The 20,405-nt window shown below is 40.8% G+C and overlaps 1 protein-coding gene across 1 annotated transcript in view; it reads right to left on the bottom strand.

Annotated features, from left to right (window-relative positions):
• The window catches only part of DCLK3 (doublecortin like kinase 3), a 32,181-nt gene extending 12,132 nt beyond the window's left edge, over positions 1–20,049 (bottom strand). The window contains exons 1-2 of the mRNA XM_071561447.1: positions 19,879–20,049; positions 4,314–6,202 (exon numbers count right to left, since the gene is read on the bottom strand). Coding sequence (XP_071417548.1) covers positions 4,314–6,202; positions 19,879–19,939 — 1,950 coding nt within the window. The 5' untranslated portion in view covers positions 19,940–20,049. The remainder of the gene's footprint in view (positions 1–4,313; positions 6,203–19,878) is intronic.
• Positions 20,050–20,405: the final 356 nt, after the last annotated feature.

Below are 20,405 nucleotides of genomic sequence, written 5' to 3'. Positions count from 1 at the left end.
CCAGTTGCTTCAGTAACACTATGCTCAGAACAACTCAAAGGCATCTCAGAGCATTCCCTTCATCTCCAGCTTTGTACTTTCCAGTCTACCTTTCCATCACCTGGCATCACTTTGAGCATGCAAATATGCTTCACTGTAGAAACAAAGGCTTCTCAGGTTCCTTTGATTCAATCCTGAGGCCAGACGACTTACTCAGAGTAGTATCACAGAAATGTACAACCCCACAAGAAAAATCTAACCTCTGACATCTCCAGTACATCTGAAATCATCAGTGTCCATGAAATGGTGAGTACAAAGCAAAAATCGTAACATTAAATGCACATACTAGCCTTTCCAGTGACAACTAAAGATAGCTATTACTTTTTCACTCAAGACCGTAAAGAATTGTTATAAAAGTCCATTTAAAAGTGTTGTCTCCCTGTAAACTTAACTGAAGTAAGACAGACCACTATTCAATGCACTTTCTATAGACAGCTAGTTTAGGCTATACAACTACTTAGGTTCTTCAACTGCAATGTAAGCCAACATCTGGTGGCCTTGGACTAAAGGCAGTCAGGATTGCTCATTACTTTCTCAAATACAGATGATGTGGCAAGTCATTACAATACTGTCTGAGGATTTCTAGCAATCCCAATCATACAACTAGAAAAATATAATACAAAACCAAGTTCATCTTCAAAGAGGGGAAAAATTAGTCTTCTTTCTTCCTGCCTGTTGATGACTTCCAGTACTTAATGCTCCTTTGATTTCATATTTACCTTGTGAAATCCACCAGGTTTTTAAGATGGTGATGATTTACAGCATTAATATTTCTCTGTATGCATATATATGGTAGTCCAGATTCTTCATAGAGCAAGCTAACTCATGGGATATTTCATATACTGGAAATAGACAGAGCTGAAGAAAAATTACTGCTTACAGATTTGAGTGTCAGACATTCCTTGCTGCTAGCTAGAAGAACCTCCACGAAAAAAATCTTACAGAAAATTCCATCTGTAGGTTTATCATACTGAAAGTTCTTTACAGGTAAGTGGCTAAACAGGAGTTTAACTCACATGCACTCGGACAACTGACACTGCTTTGTGTATATGTAAATAATGTCACAAAGTTAAAGGACAGAAAGGCGATACTTGAAGTTCTCATACTTTTATGAAAACTTCAGAGATAGAAAAAAGTGGAGTGGGGGGAAGTCCAAATGCATAAAAAGCTGTAACACTTATTTATGAAGTTGAGTGTTAAACAATTACCACATTAGTATGTTAGGGAAGTGCTCAAGGAGATGAGTACACAATCACAAATACAGTCCTCTCCCTTCCCCCTAAAAGGAGGTGCCTTTGTGCCTTTTAAAGTTATTAGCAGGAAAAACACCACCAGAATTTGATTTTAATTTCTCACTCATAAGTCAAGAAATGCCAACAGCTGTAGAATTAAACACTCCCTATCTAAAAACCTGGCCAACAAATCCTACTCCACCAGGCAGCATCAAAGAAGTGACAGGCTTCATCTGTGGGACTAAACATACCACACTACCCATCCTTGGTAGCAAAGGTTTTCTTGCTGAACACCTAGTCCTAAATGAGGTGCTTCTGTTAGCAGATGGGAGGCAGTCGTAGCAGCTGTCTTCACACCAGCTGTCAAACAGATTTTGTTTTTGTAGCACAAGTCACCACCCTTCTGCCTCACAGCTATGCTGCAGAGAGTCTGATCATTGTGGGAAGACATAGTAGTGAAAGAGGAAGGGGAAAAGCAGGAAGGATGATGGTGGCCTGGTACAGAGCTTTATAACTAGAGGACAGTTCCATAAGAGAAACAGAAGTGCAGTGAAGTAATCATTAAACCAGGTATGTAACTCTCTCTTGTGTCAATAATTTTACAATTTACTAGACGTCAAAGTGTATTTCTACCTTTTCTTCTGTAGGGAGAGCAGAGGTTTTTCTTCTTTCTCCAGCTGCTCATTTTTGGGAAACTAATGGAAATATTGTTTTCCCCAGATTGTTGTTTCTCTGATAACTCCCATGAAAATTAGCCAGTATGTTCAAAAGTCACAAAGAACAGGGTTAGATTCCCACACAAAGCAGGCTTACAGCAGACATGTGCATTTCCTTGGTAAAATAGACCAAGGGTCCTTTCTTTTCCATTTCCCATTTGCTTGAAAGAGTTAAGGAGAACCAGTAGATAAAAAGAGATATTACAAATTCACCTGACCAAAAGAAGACCCAAAGCAGGACAAGCAAGTTAACAGCCTAAAAGCACATACTATTTTTGATCTCTGTGTACAAAGTCTAGGTAGACTTATTTAGATTTAAACATCCTCATTGTAGGAATCTGAAGTGAAACAACAGGTATCCCACAATCAAGGACATATCTGCAAGGTACGGTATCTTGAAGCATTGTGCTTCATTTCCAGAAAGCTGCCCCTGACCCACCAACAACAGATGAACCCATGAAATTTGCTTCAGTACTGTTTGCAGCACTGTTCAGCACTGGCTAATGTTAAGATTTGTGGCAGTTGTCCTTCCCACTTCACTGCTTTTACTGCTCCAGCCACTCTGAGAAGACAGAGGTAGCACATTGAAAAGTGGGGAAAGCCTGAATCTTGCTCAAATGGCCTGTATTTATAGGGATGCTTATTAGATAGCATGGGACATATCCAATACTATCAAAGGCTTATAGATTCATCTGGATGGTTGAATAGACTCCCTTTTTTAAAAGGATGGTTTATGTACGTGGTGTCCAATACTAGTGTTCACAGACAAGATGAAACTGGAATAGGTATAATTTTCTTTCCCACAGTGTTTAGGTAACACTGTTCTTGTATTAAAAAATGTCTATGGGCTAGGATCCTTGAAAAACATGCTGACTTTCAGAAGGGGCAACATGATTATTTCAGTCCTGCACAATATTGCTACTGCCCAGCATTCTGCATTTTGCAGTTCTGTGAACTAAATGTGAAAACAACCAGAATGGACCTGCACCTTGCCCCTCTTTGCTTACACATCACTGTACAATTATGTATTATAGAGGGAAGTGATGCATCTGGTCTCAGACGTTTCACATGCACTACCTTGTGTTCAGCAAATAGGAAGGAGCAGAACTTGGTTCATAATGGAAAATCAGCTTATGGAAAATGCATTTCAGTACTAAGTTTTTTCCTAATGGCAAACTAAACATAAAGGCAGGGCAACACTTCTTCCTGCAAACCAGTCACTTGCAATCACCACCTTTTATTTGCACACAGACTACATAACAAGAATTTTCATCAGACTAAGCAGGATGCATAGCCGGATGCATAGATGCTACTGCTCACTTAAAAGAGCAAACGGTTCCAGCCCAGCCTTGTTCAACCTCTGTGAGTTCTCAAAGCTACATTACTCGTTTACTCCAGAGATTAATTCCCTTAAAAGCACCAAATGGCACATAGGACTAAATAATCTATTGCCTTTTTTGTCTGGCTAACTGTGATCTTTCACAAAAGCAGATCAAATCTAATTTGTTACAGACTGGAAAATATTTGCTATTTATTAGATTATCATGAAATTTGGAACCTTAGTACAAGAACATAACACACATTTAAGAAAGGGAGAGTTGTTTACTGTTATGGTTCTACAATAAGTATCTTGTGGAGAGTCAATATTACAAACATTTCTACGCATATTCACATGTGAGTAACTCTATTGACTTCAGTGCTGGATGGAAAGAATGTACCCTCAGAAATGTGATGGAAACAAGAACTTTTCTCTTTGGCATGAAGTTACTATTTGAGCTGACTTTAATGCTGTATTCACCAAAACATTCACATCTTACTGTCAGATTATTTCAATCAACTGCATCATACTTCTGCTTCTAAGAAATAAATTGTCACAAGACAGAAATTACTACAGTAGAAGACTAGGACAGCAGTCTGAAAAATATGCAACTGCAGCAGACAAAAAGTCCAACAAGCTAAATTAACAATTTTAATAAATTTTGGTCTGCAATGAAGATGCATTATGATCTACCCTTGCACACCTAAAAGACAGATGCTACGTAAAAGGCTTGGTTTCAGAAAAATACAAATGTTCACTAGCCCTGAAAGTCTCATAATTTTTACTTGAATTTCTATCTGCAAGCACCACTACCTACAATGCACAGCAGATCTATGCAAAGGAAACTACAATTGTAATTTTACTTCAAAATTGCACCCATTTTTCCAAACAGTCCTGCCACAGTGCATTAACTCTGCATAGTATTTGCTTAAAAATATTCAAAGAATCATAACTGAAAAGAAAATAAATTCAATTCCTGCACATATGCAATTGTTTGACAATACTTACCAAGAGATTCTCTGGTTTGAGGTCCCTGTGGACAATGTTCTTGCTGTGAATATAAACCAGTGCTTCACATAGGTCAGTGATCATGACAGCAGCATCATGCTCCGTGAACTTCACACTTTCTATGATTGCATCAAATAAGTCCCCTCCTGGGACATACTCTAGGATTAGGTAGATCTCAGCTTCAGTCTCATACACCTCAATTAAACTTACTATATTGGGGTGAGAGAGACTCCTAATAATCAGAATCTCACTTTCCATCATGTCCTCTTTCCCCTTCAGCTTGGATTTATCAACAATTTTCATGGCGTAGATCTGATTGGAATCACAGTGGCGGCACTCCTTCACCACTGCAAAGTTCCCATCCCCAATAGTTCTGCCAATCTCATAGTGTTTTTCCACATCAGTTCTGCTTTTAATGGCATACCTCCGGCTTGTGCTTTCCAGTCCCTGAGCCTTGTTTTCTTCTTTATTCACTCTGCGCTCTCCTGTTTTTTCCCATCGAGTCATGTCACTCTCCCTGTGTGTGGCATTCCCCTCTCTTCTGCAAGCTTCCTCTTTAGCCCTCTGCCCCTCTCTGACCTCCCTGTGTGTTTTAGACAGTTTCTCAGCATCCCTCAGAGTGTCTTTCTTTAGCCAACCACTTGGGTTCATTACACTGCTACTTCCATTATCTTCTTTCACTTCATGAGATAGATGGAGCCCTTCTACAGCATTTTTCCTGATTCTTACTATTTCCTTCCCATGGTTTTCATGCCTCTCCATATCCCTTTCCTTTTCAATGCTCCTTTTTTGCTTCTCTAGCCCTTCATTAACAATCCTCTGTAGGGGCTTCCATATCCTCCTACTACCATTATCTTTCCAGACAACTTCCTCACCCTCCAGACAAGTTTCAGAAGATTTTCGGCAGTTCCTGACTTTTGTATTTCTTTCTATGTGATACCTCTGGCATGCACTCGTGGTGATGTCTCTGTTTTCAAATGAGGCCTCACCCTGCCTTTCTCTCTGAAACTTTTCTCTGGCCTGCCTTTCCTGTTCACACTTCTCACACCTCAGCCCCTCCTCTGAACTCTCTTCTAAACCCTCCTCAGAACTCCTCTCATGTTTAAGGTACCTCTCACTTTCTCGGGTGCTCCTAGAAGGCATCACTCCATGCTCACCACCCCAGGTCTCTCTAGTCCACTTTTTTTTGGTTCTCACTTTTTCTTCTTGCTTTGTCTTGGCTTGACTTTTTCCTTCATGTCCAGCTACCAGCTGGGGAGACATGCCATCACTGCAGTTCTTGGTAATTTCTGTCTCATCAAGGCCACTGTCTGCTTTCAAAGCCTTGTCATACAGCCTGCTCTTCAGTTTTTGGGACTGCTCCTCATTCTGCTGAACAGCAGCAGTGGCAGCATAAGGATTTTCAGGATAAAGTTCTTGTAATACCACTTCCAGGTCCTTCAAAGTGAGGGGCTCCCTCCCCATAGCTACGAACGCATCACCTTCCCTGAAGAATTCAGAAACACTTCGGATTTCTCTGCCTCTCAGATTGTAAAGTTTCCTCACGCGGTCATTTTTCCAACGAGGAAAGCCCAGAGCTTCAGAAATGTCAGCCATCAACTGTTCAAAGGTCTGGACTGACCTCCTGTTGAGGAGCAAGGTTATCCTTCGGAGTGTTCGTCCCCCAGGTTTCACCACTGTAATTATCCTTGGCTTCACAGGACTGTGCTCGGAATGTATCGTGTGAAAACCCTTGCGGGGACTGAAAAATGAGGACCTATGGCTGCTTTCACTCAGACATGGCTTTCCATAGTTCCCACGACCAACAGGAGGACAAGTCCCATGTAGTTTCCTCTCTTTTACTTTTGAGCTTGCGCTGTGTGGCGAATGGTCCAACAAGTCTCGGCGTCCTAAGGCAAACAAAGAGCAGGCATATTAATTAATTTGCATCATCAGGCCTTTCTGAGCAATAGTTTGCTCCATGTCAGTTTATGTGACCTCAGAGAGTAAGGGTAGGTGAGTTCAAGCCTTATAAAGAACTTTGCCACCAGGGAGTATCTCCACATACACACAACTACAAACATTGTCAAGATAGTGAGAAATTACAAATTCATTTCGTGACAGAGAAACATCATTAAAAATAATAATAACATTGAAAACAAACAGATCTTTCTTCTAAATCCTCAGATCTTTCTGAAATCCTCAAAGAACACCAGGATTGCATCCAGTTTGCTTAGCATTCTCTTTTGAATACATCTACCATGAACTCGCTCAATTCCTTTCTGAACCCAATTACAATTTTGGCCTCTGTAAACCCCACGGCAACAAGTTTCACAATTGCATTGCATGAAGTAAAATAAACTAATTACTTATATGCTTGAAAATTACTACCAGATGGTGCCATACATGCAACCTTACATTTTTATAAATAACTATCTCCACTTTCCCTGGACCTTCTCTAACCAATTAAATAAATGGAGTTATTTTTAAAAAACATTACTTTTGCTGTAATTTTACAGTCATTTTATAAACCATACAATAGTAGTGTAATGTAATTTTTAAAAAAAAAAAAAGCTGTCTTAGTTTTGTTTGATAATTGGAGTGCTGGTTTTCCAGTATTTTGGTTTGAAATTTTTATTCTAAAAATTATGTAAAAATGGAGTTCTGAGTGTTCTCTACGGATATTAAAAATTTTCCATCTGATATCTCATCTTAAAGTATCAGCCAAATGAAATGACAACATTTGTTACGCATAATTGTGAAAAGGCAGAACTGAAAACATAACATATAGTTATGGACAAACAAAGCTATAACGTAATTCCCTGCCTACCAACACAACAATAAGCTAGGAATAAAAATGTCCCCTAAAAGTACTCTGATCTCTTGTACTTGTTAGGATTAAAACCTGATTATAATGCATTTATTTTCAGCCTCAAGAAATAAACTTTCAGAATGAGATTACAGAGTGCTTCCAGTTCTGTTTAATAGCCTCGCACTTCAGTTGAGAACAACCATCCAATATACATGAACTAACAGGACCAAGACTAAAGAAAGCAGCCAGAATATTTCCTGAACCATTACAATTCGGCAACTCCTATGCACAAATGGCTTACCTCCCAGAGAATCTCATGCATTTTCATACATTACTATGACTGCATAGTCCTAGTGCAGTGGGCAAATCCTCAAAGAAAATCTGCACGTAAGAGTGATCCTCTTCGTGCTAGGCTTAAGCTTACTACATTTTAGTTTTCAACTGCAGAAATGCCATTTCCAGTATTTTAAGCTATGTGTTTTTATTTGTCCTTTTCATCGGGGCATAATAGGGTTAAGAGGAAATACACCTCCTCATCTGGAACAACAAGAGGGAAAACTGCAACAAGTGCTGCAACAGAGCATTCACTTGCTCTGCCTCAAAAATAGCATGTCCAAAAGGCCAGGTCTTCAGGGGGAAAAGTCTGCTTTTGGCTCTGCTTGATGTACAATGCAGGACACTTCTTAGTGGAAATACTCTCACCTGCTAAGCACTGTGTGCCCCCCAACATGTCCCTTAACTCTTGGCTTCATTTTCTTCCTCTGCCAAATGAGATAGATGCTTCCTCTCCAAACAAATATTACAGAGAAACCAAGCTGCCAGCATGCTGATTGAAGACGTAAGCATTATATAAGAGCTATGTGTGACTAATGCTTGGTGGTTGTATAAGATATTTCTGTCTTCATTCTGCTTTTTAAGGATGATTCCTTGTTATCAAAAGATGACTACATATGTGCTAGTGATTCTTCAACAATTCTGTATTTACATTTCAGCCAGAATAAAGCATACTGTGAATGGGGAAGAAAAAAACTCAGCCATAATAATAGTTCTCTGAAAACTAAATCAACTCCAGAACACGTTACCAGGAACTGTTGAAGCTTTGGATGGAATTAACATTTCCAGATTCTTGCGTACACACTGTCATCAAAGCATTATCTTGCTTATGGGAACAGTGCTTGACATTTTTACTGCTTATGATCTTGGTACAACATTAAAAACAATGGTGCGCCAATAATGACTTTTCCCGCAGCTTATGTTTCTCCCAACTACGCTGCTATAATCATACCTTTCTATTAACCACTAATTTTAAGTGCTTGGTTGCATTGTTGATTGTTTCAATTACCCAAGCATCAATTATGTTTCCTTTCTTCACAAAATTGGCTAAGCTTGAAACAGAAGCCAAGTTTATTTTTTAATTCTATAACTAATGGAATAAGAGCAGTTTTATGTCATTATTAAGAACACTGCAGGAATGTGGTTTTGTGCTTTTTAAACTGACTTGATTCCTAGATGAAAACAATTTGACAAAAGCCATAAATTAATATATAACAATTTAAGGAATAAGAATAGTGTTGCATACTTTTATAAGAAGAGAAAGAAAATCTTATGAATGCCTAAATCAATATATAAAAGAATCTTTTGATATTGATGCCAAAGGGGTTTTCTGATTTTTCATTTTTATAGATTTTAGAAGTATTTGTAACTGTAGCAAATGTAGTGTTCATATTTGTAACAGCTTATGTTCATTGTTTATACATCCTAACCCCTACCACAGATTAGTAGCTCAAATTCTTTTAGCTATTTAGGCTCTCTTCAAGGTACAAGAGCTGACAACTATCAGAAAGGCCTGCAAAATAAGACCAAACATAAACCAACAACCTTGAGTCTAAGAACACTGGAAAAACTCCAAAGCCTGAGGAAGAAGAGCTGATGAAGAACAGAGGGTCCCAGTGACCCCAGCCCCAAAATCCTGGGGGATGGCACAGGGGTGGGACTGGGGCTGGACTGAGAGATGTGTGAACTGGGGATTGGGTGGGCAATATTATAAAAAACATGGAAATCAGTGTTCTAGGAAGAAGGGGGCAGCATGAAGATGTCATCATGTATTCCTAAAAGCCCCAAGCCTGGCCATTAAAGAATGTACCTTTTTATCTTATCCGACATTAACTTGGCTTGAAGTCCTGTTTTTGGGGGTACTCACGGCAACATAATTTCCAAGAAAAGGGGAAGTGTCAAATTTTGCTGAATGAGTGGTCACAATGACTATATATTACATAAAATTAAAAATTCACTTCAATTGCCCATTACAACTATTTCAGTCACAGTTTCTGTTATTTCTCAGTTATTCTATATTTAACTGATACACATGAAACAAGCCTCAATCTGTCAGGAAAGTGCACACACTTAAAGCAGTAACAAGCATTTCTAGAAAGCTTTCAAAGGTCACACACATATCCACATCCTTTAGTTAAAATTTATATTGCTTCAAAATCTTGTTTCCATATTTATGTACAAGTGGGAGAAGGAGGAAGAGGGAGGTGGTATCAGAAACACTCTTCAATGAGTTCAAGCACTGACAAATTATATATCATAGAATAAAACGAGTTTTTCTTTTACTGTCCTACTGAGAGCTAACAATCATCAAATATAAATATTTCTCAGAAACATTAAGATGGATTGATTCATGCATGAATGTGCCTATCTGTATACACATCTATCTAGAGATGCTGGTGTATTACTAAGTATCAGTTATGCGGGGTGGCCAAGGAGGATGCCGAGGCCTGTTGCTGGGCAAGGGCAGGGCCAAGGCAACACTCTGCATCCCACCTAAACTCTGCACATGGGCTCAGAAAGAAAAAGAAAACTGGAACTCACAGTTGATACATAGCTCCATACAATGAAGACATGCTGGTCTTGTAAGGGAAGTGATCACACCAAGTCCCTAGAGAAGCACAGGGGATGACCAAACTGGGATCTGGGGGCTCAAACAGGCAACAGGAACAAGAAAATTAGCACGTATGACCAGAGCACAACTGTTCCCTGGAGACAAAATGTTCCCCTGAAAGGAACACAGCTTCTGTGGTTAATTTCTAAAATTTACAATTCATTTGTGATCATCACAGTCCATCTCACTGTGGGGATAGGAGTGTGGGAAAGCATGTGAGGAAACCACAAAAATTCCTCTAGAAAAAACTTTCCTTGGAGTGTTTTGGATCATACTCTGGACATGGAGTAAAATAAAGAGAACTCTGAAGACTTAAGCTCTGAAGAAGTTGTGTATGCAGACCCTCTACCAACTACGTCTTAAGGACTCTAATAAGCTTACTTATTTAGAACACGGTGCTAATAATGTCCAGGTTATGGGTTTGATCCCTGTAAGGACCATTCACTTAAGAGCTGGATTTGATGATCCATGTAAGTCACTTCCAACTCAACAATATTTTGTGATTCTGTGAATGGCCTGACTATGCTTCCTAAAACAGCAGGGTAACAGAGTTTGCCAGAGGCAATTAAAAATGTATTGCTGCCATTTGTCTTTCCAAACTTACCCATTTCTTTGACCAGTGTGTAGGTTTTTGTTCATTAAATAAAATACTGCCACTCATCTTGTACTCTTCTTGGCTGTCCTGCTTGAGTCACAGTTTCAGTAATTAACTGAATGGTTTACCCAGCAGCTAATTCTGCTATCAAGTCACAGGCTGAAGTGGAATTAAATTTTTAGAAGGAGTTTTACAACACAATTTAAAACAGAAGGCAGCATTGAAATAGGATCTAGGTATGGCATTGCTTTCTGTGAATAAGGTGGTGTTATTTAAGCCCTACAAGTTCTTTAGAAGGCTTCCACTTACAAGGCAACCACAAAAATGCCCCAAAACATTAGCAGCATTCTTCATACAACCAAAATTGCACATGACAGAAACTGTTATCTTGGAGTTGTTTTGATATATTGGTCTCAGTATTGGATAAACAAAACACCATTCCAAATGGGAAGGGAAAGAGCAGCATTAGCAGCATTTGTGCTAATGCCTGTTTTTTCCTTAGCTCCTACAATTCCTTCTGAGGGCACATCAAACAAAAATCATAGGGAAAAAAAAGGAATAATTTTACTTGGAATTGAAAAGATTTAATTCATGTCACCATAATAAAAAGTGTCTTTAAGTACTTGAGTGTGAAGAATGCCTCTGGCAGTGCACACAGCATAGCCAAGAGTGTAGCTCATACAGGTTACCAGTGTGCATCAGCAGTCACCCCCAGGATGCAATCTGACTCCTCTAGAAATAAGCCATCTTGATCTCCTCTCCTTGCTGTAAATTATTAAAAGTTGAAATTTCCAGAGCAAGTGCACACTGTCAGTGCCCAAGACTGAAGTAGTACTATGGCAAGTCTCAAGACACTAAATTAGATACATGGAAACAAAACATGATCACAGGCATTCTTTTACAGTAAGTGAATTTTACATGGGCATTATCTACAGCCCTACTGTTGGAACACCATTGGTGAATTTTTCTCAGAGGAGTCATAGGTGTAGCACCCTCTTCTTCCCTGTGCTCATCCTTGCCTCCCTACCATGTTTTACAGCACCTTAGGGCAGAGGTTTTGTTTGAGTCAGAGCTAGTGGTTATTTCAGCAACAATGACAGGCAGACACAGAGTATCAGTTTTGACCAAATAAAATCCTGAGTAGAAAAAGAAACTCAAATTTCAGCCAGTGACAAATGTAGCAGGACAGTTGCTGTTAGTTCCAGCCTTAGCAAGCTACTAAGGCTCATACAGCTCAGACATATGAAATTGAAACTGAAAAAGGAAACCTAGTGAAGAACTGGACTGCGAGGGTAAGAGAAAAGAAGTTTTAAGAAGGACTGGGACAGACTGCAGGGAATGAAGCAAATAGTGCCATAGTCAGGCACTACCCGACAGCAGTTTCTATGAACTATACTGGCTGATAGCAATTTCCCTGAACTTTACTGACACAGTGGAAGCAGATGGAGATTGTAATATGGAAGCACTAAAATGTGAGGGTGAGAATAAGAGCAAAACAAGAAGTCAGGTAGAAAGCCAAACTTAGACAAAGGGACAGGCTTAAAAGTCAACAATATGCTCGCATGATCTGCTCCTTTCCGGTATCCATAAAGGACATCTACCTCCTTTTGTTGTCACATGACATATTAGCTTACCTTGATTTATACTTTTTTATAAAATAAGAAAAGCTACATGCACACAAACAGGTGACTGCACCAAAAGAACATTAGCCAGCTCATCAGTAAGACCAAAGAAAATTAAAGTTATCAGTCGTATCCTGTGTTGCATCAAAAGAGGTGTGGCTGGCAGATCAAGGTGAAATGCTTCTCTCTCACTGCTTAACTGTCATGAGACCCCACCTGAAGCACTGCATCCAGCTCTAGGGCCCCAACATATGAAGGATGTGGACCTGTTGGAGCAAGTCCAGAGGAGGACCATGAAGATCACCAAAAGGCTGGAGCACCTCTCTCATGAAGACATACTGAAAGAGCTGGAGTTGCTCAGCCTGGAGAAGGCAGCCTTCCAGTACCTAAAGGGGCCTAGAAGAGAACCAAAGAGGAACTTTCTACAAGGGTATGGAGTGATAGGACAAGGGGGAATGTCTTTAAACTGAAAGAGGAGAGACTCAGATTAGATAAAAGGAAGACGTTTTTACTGTAAGAGTACAGGTTGTTCAGAGAAGTTGTGGGTGGCCCATCGATGGCAATCTTCAAGGCAAGATTAGATGGAGCTCTGAACAATCTGGTGTAGTGTAAGGTCCCTGTCCATGGCAGAGGGGTTGGAACTGGATGATCTTTGAGGTCCCTTCCAACCCAAACCATCCTCCCTTTGGAATTTACTTTTTCCTCTTTGCATACAAGACAGTATGTATGTATACAGTTTTTCCTGTGTCTACTTCAGGATACAGTGGATTCTCTTTTGCAGGTAAATTAGATTAAGCACTGTGTTGTAAAAAAAAATATGTAACTAGAAGAGCTGAAAAGTGTGGGGAAAAAAATGCAGGAAGAATAGTTTCTCTGTTCAAGACAGTGCAGCCCTGAAGAACTGATTTTGTCTCAACCAATCCCCTTGAGCTTCAAAGCAATTGACTTAATCTAGACTTCTCAGAGAGGATTACAGTGTGGTAGGTAAAGCAACATTCTGAGACCTGATCCACAAATCTGCTGAGTGCTCACATCTGCTAGGGCATGTACTGAAAGAGGTACTGCATTCAAGGCAATATAACATAACACACAGATAATGCTAAGTCATCCCAAAACTCAGGACCTGGGCATCTCAAGTTGGTTTCTTTCCAAAGATTAAAGTACTTTTCACCTTCTTTTTTGCACCTTGACTGCCACTAAATGCAGTATGAGCCCTCTCTTTACAGGTCTCACGGATTGACTAATAAATGTTTGTTACTGTAGCAGTAACCATGACAGAAAAGCCCTCAAGTTAATAAACCTGTATTAACAGCAGGGTTCAAAAACCACACAGCAGGAGACACAAAGAGCCAGGGCAAACAGTAAGTACATGCTCATTAGGTAAGCTTTGTCCATCATATACACTGATGGAGCCAGAGCCCCTAGGGATAAAAAAGCAGCATCTGATAATGTAATTAATGTGTATATCTTAATGCACAGGGACATAGGGTGGGGAGATAGCTGTGCTAATCAATAGTCATAAAGGCTTAACTTTGTAAGCTGAGTAATGCTAAATTTTAAGCACGTGGCCTCATAGAAATACATTTTTTAATACATTGAAGAAATACAGTGAACAAATCTTATGTGCTCAGAATACATTTGATGGTAAGGCAGTTATAAAATATACTATGCAATAAAATATTATTGTAAGTCCTATGGTATTATAATCATAGTTTAAAAAACCAAATAAAAGAAGCACAGTCTAAGTATTTTTAGCATAGTATTTACAAGAATTGTTATCTGCATTAGCTACTGGAGTAGAAGGAAAACAAAACCATGTTCAATATTAAGAATACCATTTATCTTGCAAAAGCAGTTTTAATACTGTCACAATGAAAAAAAAATAAAAGGCAGGAATCAGTTATCACTTTAATTTTCTAACATGTTCTCTGCTACCCAAATGGCCATCTCCAGCCATACACATGCCAGAACATCCATGTCCAATTTGCACTGGTGTAGTGGAGATCAATTGCTGACCCAGTCTAACCCAATTTTTAGAAAATTCAAATCACTCAGCAGTTCAGACAGGACTCTAAGTTCACTGAAGAAAAACTAATTTGGGCTTACATACCAAAAAACAAAAAAATCAGAATAATATCTCCATCAGAAATACACAGTTTTAGCCCTAAAAGATCATATAAAGTTAGTGTGATGGGATCACGAGTTCATTATCTTTCACAGTTTCACATCAAGCATGCTTGAATTTGCTTGCAATATTATTTTCCCTATAACTGTCAGCACTGCAAACTCAGCTGTGTGTCAAATTGGGTTCCTTCTGTCCTACATGTCACCAACAGAACTAAATTTTCTCCCAGCCAAATATGTCTGGCCCCATTAGGTGAGTTACCAAAGTGTGACCTGCAAGGAAAGAAAACATCCTTAGTGGCTACACTCAGGGTTCAAGAGCCTGGGAGACACACACCTTTGTACCCACTCCCTGACCTCATAAGGGCAGGGAAGATGACTTCAAAATTTTGCATCATACACCACATCTTCAATACATCTGCTTTTTATGTTAAGAATAAACATACATTGTGTTATGCAAACTGAAACAAGAGATTTCCAAATCTTTCAGTCCCATGAATGCCCATTCTCATTATTCCCCAGTCTTTTGCTCTACAAGGAAGTGAGTCTAATCCCTTCTCCCTGCCTATTTATCTCACTCTCTTTGCACTGCCAGTTCTGGCATATGGACTTCTGAGTTTATGGGAGATCCTAGAGGACAAACAGCACCAGAGCAACTAAAGTTAGGCAAATGTTGTAGTGAAGGACTACCTAAGATGGCAAGGACCATCTAGAATGAAAGTCTGATGGAGAAAGGTTGCAGTTGGCTGGACTTCAGCAGAGGGATGGATCCCGAGGGAGACCCGCATTGGAACCCTCACTGTGGCTAGGTGAGTTCTGGATTCTTCCATTCTGAGGATGGATGGTGCCTCTGCCCCCAGTCTCACTGTGGGTGCCATCCCACAATGAAAAGCATACGGGAGGCCCAGCATGCCATAACACATGGCCATATTTACTGTATGCAAATCACAATGGATCAGTGACATTTAGCAGACACTTTTCCTCCTTTCTCCTCAAAGAGAATAAACTTGGAGATTTCTTTGCATTTTTTTTTCTTTTCCCCCTTCTTCACTAAATGTTCAGAGTCCCTTTTCAGTCTGTACTGGCCCTCTGATGTCCAGCTTCCCCCAGAATGGATCAGCAGGGTCCAGAATGCTGCAGGGAAGTCTGGTTTGCTCTCTGTTACATTCCCCTCTCCAACCTGGAAACAGTGATTGGGTAAAAATTACCTTCCCAGGTACTTACCTCCTTCCCATGCAGGCCAACAACCACTCCACTGTACAGTTTCAGATTTTCTAAAGCAAGCCATTTGTAATTAAAAAATAAAATATTTACAGCAAACACAGATGGTTACTGCCATGTGTTAGTGTTAAACTGAGCTGAATCACCCCCAGAGCAACAGATGAAGGTAAAGATTTCATGGAGTCTGATAATGACTCACAAGTGCCATAGTTTTCACTTTTTTTTTTTTTTTTTTTTTGGAGCAGAACCCCACTTTCATTATCTTCTTTCTGACATTTTAAGGGTAGCAAATTACAAAGCAAGCATAAAGAAAGACTTACAGAAAAGTACACAGATGCATAATCTGTAAAGACTATGTGAAATGTAAGACTGCACGTGAAATGAATCAGTGCCTTTGGAGGTGTGAGGCTCAGTTTAAGTTGCATAAAACCAAAAAAAGAATATTATGAAACTGCTCATTTATTTAATTTCTTTCAAAGATGACAGGCTGTGTATTTTATTGGGAGCAGCCATGGCTGCTTTCTGCAGTTTGACTGCTTTAGGGTCTGCCCAGGGAAGACAGCTCTGCAGTCCAGGACCTTCCCTCAAGAATGTTTCAGGAGAGGGACCAAACTGACAGAGGGAAACAAAAACATCTTACACAACTGCAGTATTTGCCAGAATCCATCTGGCAAAGCCCTCCCTGTGTTTCTCAAGGATCAGTGTACAAGGAGTTTCACTTTCACATTGATGCTCTCAACTCTTGGAGTACCATATATTTAAAATTAATTATTCATGTTTCATCACAAAGTAAGTTTTAACTTCTTTCTAGTCCTGTTAGCCAACAATGTCTCAGTCAAAGGAGCAGGATTGTGTTTCTTCTTGTGGGAGATTGTATTTGCGTTGCTTCCTAAATCTCAACTTGATGACTAATCAGTTGCAACTGAGCAAACCCAGTGAAAGTAAAAAAGCCTGCAGAGGTGTGACTGAGAGTTTAATTAAGCTTCTAGATCCTTTATTACCAATAACCTTGTTACATAACTAAAGGAAAGACCCAGCCAGTGTCTAATTCTCCATCTGCTTTGCAAAAGGGAAAATCACACTGAAGTTTTCTTTGGAAATACAGCACATTTAAAAGATGTTAACTCACATATAAATGTAGAATTCCCAACCCCATTATTACAGAACCACTGTTTCAGAAGAGACTCTTATACTAATGCCAACATTGCAAAATAAATTGTTTCACAGAACTTACAAAAGAAAATGAGTTTCTCAGGAAAAACTGTAAGCCAGTGCTAATTAGACTCAAAAACATGATGACAAGCAGAAAGATTAGGATTTTCACACCACCAGATATTTCTATTAAGTACATTATTTGGGATGATGAGAAAACTAAAACCTGGACAATATGTGCAGGCTGGCAATATTGATGGAGTGGGAGACAGTGTTTTCAGAATGTCTACTGAGAGCTTCTTCTGAGAATATAAGATATAATTGTTTTGCATTCTTACAGTAATTAGGCTGAGTAAACAATGCTGGCAACAGAGGAAAGATGGTAAACATGCCTGACTTACATTTGCACTGAAAGTAAACTACTGCTAGGTAAGATAGATAATTTGAAAGCATTCCCAAAACTCCAAATTTACATTAGAACCAACTGAGGCAGTAGCTCCCTCTCCTTTTTGTATTGTTTCCAGAATATAGGGAACACTCCAAAAGGACAGACCCCAATACCTTGAAATTGAAAAAAAGATGGAAAATAGTATATACTCTTAAGAAGGGAAATGCCACATTCACCTCTTCAACTACCATATTTTCAGCTCTGATCCAAGTTGCACTGGAGCTAATTAAAAGATTCACATTAGCTTCAGTGAGATCTGGATCAGATCTTACTGAGGCTGCTAAAGTCACCATAATGTTCTGATGCTAATTATATTTACAAGAAAATCTATATAACGCTAATTTCAAATGTTGTTAAATGTCAACGAATCATCAAATGAAAGGAAATGAGAAAAAGCAGTGACAGAAACCGACTCAATTTGCCCTAGAGCTTTTGGAAAAGAAGGAAGAACACTGAACTTTCCTTATTTCTACAAAACTATAGCTGTTTCTGCAGAAAACAAACTAAGCCAAGTAATCTTAAAAATGGGGAAATGAATCCCACACAACTTCCCTTAGTCACCACATGCTGAAAATACTGATGATGCCAAAATTGTGACGCTCTGCAGAACATGACTAGAAAAAGCAGCAGTGCAGACGGATACAAAGAATGTAAGTGACACTCTCAGATAAAGATACATTCAAAAGTCAGGTTACATTGTACAAGATAATTAACTTGAGCATAAAAAAAACCAGTAAAGACAAGGTAACTTAAGTACAGCTCAAATTCAGAGGTTTGAACAGCTGATAATAACTTGAATTATACTAAGTTATCTTATCTTTGCTGACAGTTTAAGTCCAATTAACCAATTCAGGCTAATGAACCACAGATGGAGATTTACCAGAGGCTAACTCTCAGCTGCTGTGTCCTAACATCCTGCAAAAATTTTCATAAAAAATCGTGCCATTTCAGGAGATCCACACCCAATACACCACAAGAAAGAGACTAACTCAGCAGGACCAGTTTTATCTGGAGAGTCATGGGGTGGCTTCCTGAGATATAAAATGCAATCATCTCATGATAAGAGCATGACAGAGTTGCTATAACTATACTTCTACCACATAAAGTAGCTGTTTTGGGAGTCTGTTGGGTTCTCAGTATTTTGAGGTGTCAAAACTGCATTCAGACCATATAAAAAAAAAACACAAGAAGCATGAAGAGGAAAAAGGAAACAAGGAGGTGGGAAGACAAACTTGCGTGCAAACCTGCATATATTCACATTTTCATTTTTCCATCGAGTTAGTAGCAAAAGCATGCATAGCAAACTATCAGATTTGTTGATAAACTCCTAGCTTATACCCTCACATAGTATGGTTTCAATCAAAATGCTCAGAGGAAATAGCTAGAAACTTGTTACACTGTTGCAAGGGGTTGCTTTGTTTTCTTGGTTGTATTCTTTCTTTAAAAACAAGGAAGCTTTTCAGTACAGTGTAGCAAAAGTTTCCGTGTATGAGGTTGTTCCCGAAACACAACATCACACACCCTGAAAACTGTTTCATCAGCTCAAACCAGTGGCCAGTTTAGTCCTGCTGACTTTATGTACTGAATGTACCCAAAGAAGCGCAGAAAATAACACTGTGCAGAAAAAAAGTCATGGCATAGTTTTCCTATAAATATCTATTTGGTTATTAAATAGGAGCAAACATAACTCATACAACTACAGAAGTCAGAGGATGCAAATTTGTCACCAGAGAGGTTTGGCTGCCACATGTCACAGGATCCCCATCTGACACAACAGCAATCCCCAGCCTCTGAGCCCATGCCTGTAACCCGTGTAGCTCCAGTTGGAGAGATCTCCAAGCTGAGGGAAAACTCATCAACCTCAAGTGTATTTTAACACACAGCTGTGCAATACCTTAAAATCCTTACACTGCATGCTATTTACTTTTCTGGCTGAGCATCGATGTGCTCTGAGCAGCCCACAAGCATTCATTCCAAGTGAGCTATACTTACGCTGACTATTAAGAGTGCAAGTTACTTCTAATCTTCAGTTTTCCTGGCCATACAGAAGGCACCGTGCATGCCTTTTGGAATAGAAAACACTTGATTTCACACTCAGACTTCAAAACTTGCTCTGGTACCTCGCACGGCTGTTGGGGTGGTCTGAGCCTCGGAAAGGGGGCACGGACGGCGCGACCCCCACCCAGCAGCAGGGACTGGCTCTCCGCACAGTCATAGCCTCTTATGATTCCCAAAGTAACCCACTTCCCAACGAACCCCCTTCACTAGTGCCCCTGACGACACAGAACAGAGAGGCGAGGGGGCCTCTCTTTATTTCAAAATACAGGTAATTAAAATAATACAGTGAAATAAACACCCCCAACTTCGCGCCTTCGGGAACCTCCCTTCCGTCTCAAAGCCCTCGCCTCAATCCCACGGCCAAGAGGAATCCCACCCTCCTCCGTCAGTCTCAAGCCCCCATTTCGAGCCCAAAGGCCACCGAAAGCTCTCCCGGCTCAGCGCAACCCCGCGGACACGCAGGGACCTGCGAGGGAACTTTCGCCGCCGCCGCGCTCAGCCGGGGCGCGGCTTCCCTCGCTCGCCCCTCTCCCCCCCAAAACGAGCCCCCCCAGCTGGCGATCTGTCGGGCAGGGGTTTCGGCGATGTGGCGCAGGAAAGGGACACTCACCCGCGCAGTGGCAGCAGGCGCCCGTCGCGGGGTGCAGCGGGGGTGGCGCGGCGGCCGGCATGGTGCGGGGGCTCGGCTCGGCTGGGCTGGGGCCAGGGGCAGTCCGCTCCTCTCCGCTCCGCACCGCGCGGTCCCTCCGAGCCGCCTCCTGCCTGCCAGGGCAGTGGGAGGGGACCCGGCGGGGAGGCGGCGCCGAGCAGCGGCCACACCGGCGGTCACACCTCCGCACCTTGCCCGCCCTCCCGGGGCTGCCCCGCCGGGCGGCACCGCCCCGACAACGCCGACACCGCTCCCCTCCCGCCGATCCCCGGGCCCCGTTTCTGTCACCGCCCAGCTCGGCCACAGCCACCGACGCGTCCCCGTTTACCCCCTGGCGGACGCCCACCCACCGGGCACGGCGTTTTGTGTGCCGCTGCCAGCCCGCCCAGGAGTGAAAACGCTTTGGTTATCGCTCCTTCCTTGCCAAGTAGGACTTGGTAAATCGTTCGATTTGGCTTGGATTAGAAAAGACAAGCGCTTAAGCAATG

The sequence above is a fragment of the Pithys albifrons genome, chromosome 7 (assembly GCF_047495875.1).
Source record: "Pithys albifrons albifrons isolate INPA30051 chromosome 7, PitAlb_v1, whole genome shotgun sequence".
In the NCBI taxonomy this organism is placed as follows: domain Eukaryota; kingdom Metazoa; phylum Chordata; class Aves; order Passeriformes; family Thamnophilidae; genus Pithys; species Pithys albifrons.
This window is presented reverse-complemented; position numbering and strand designations above follow the sequence as displayed.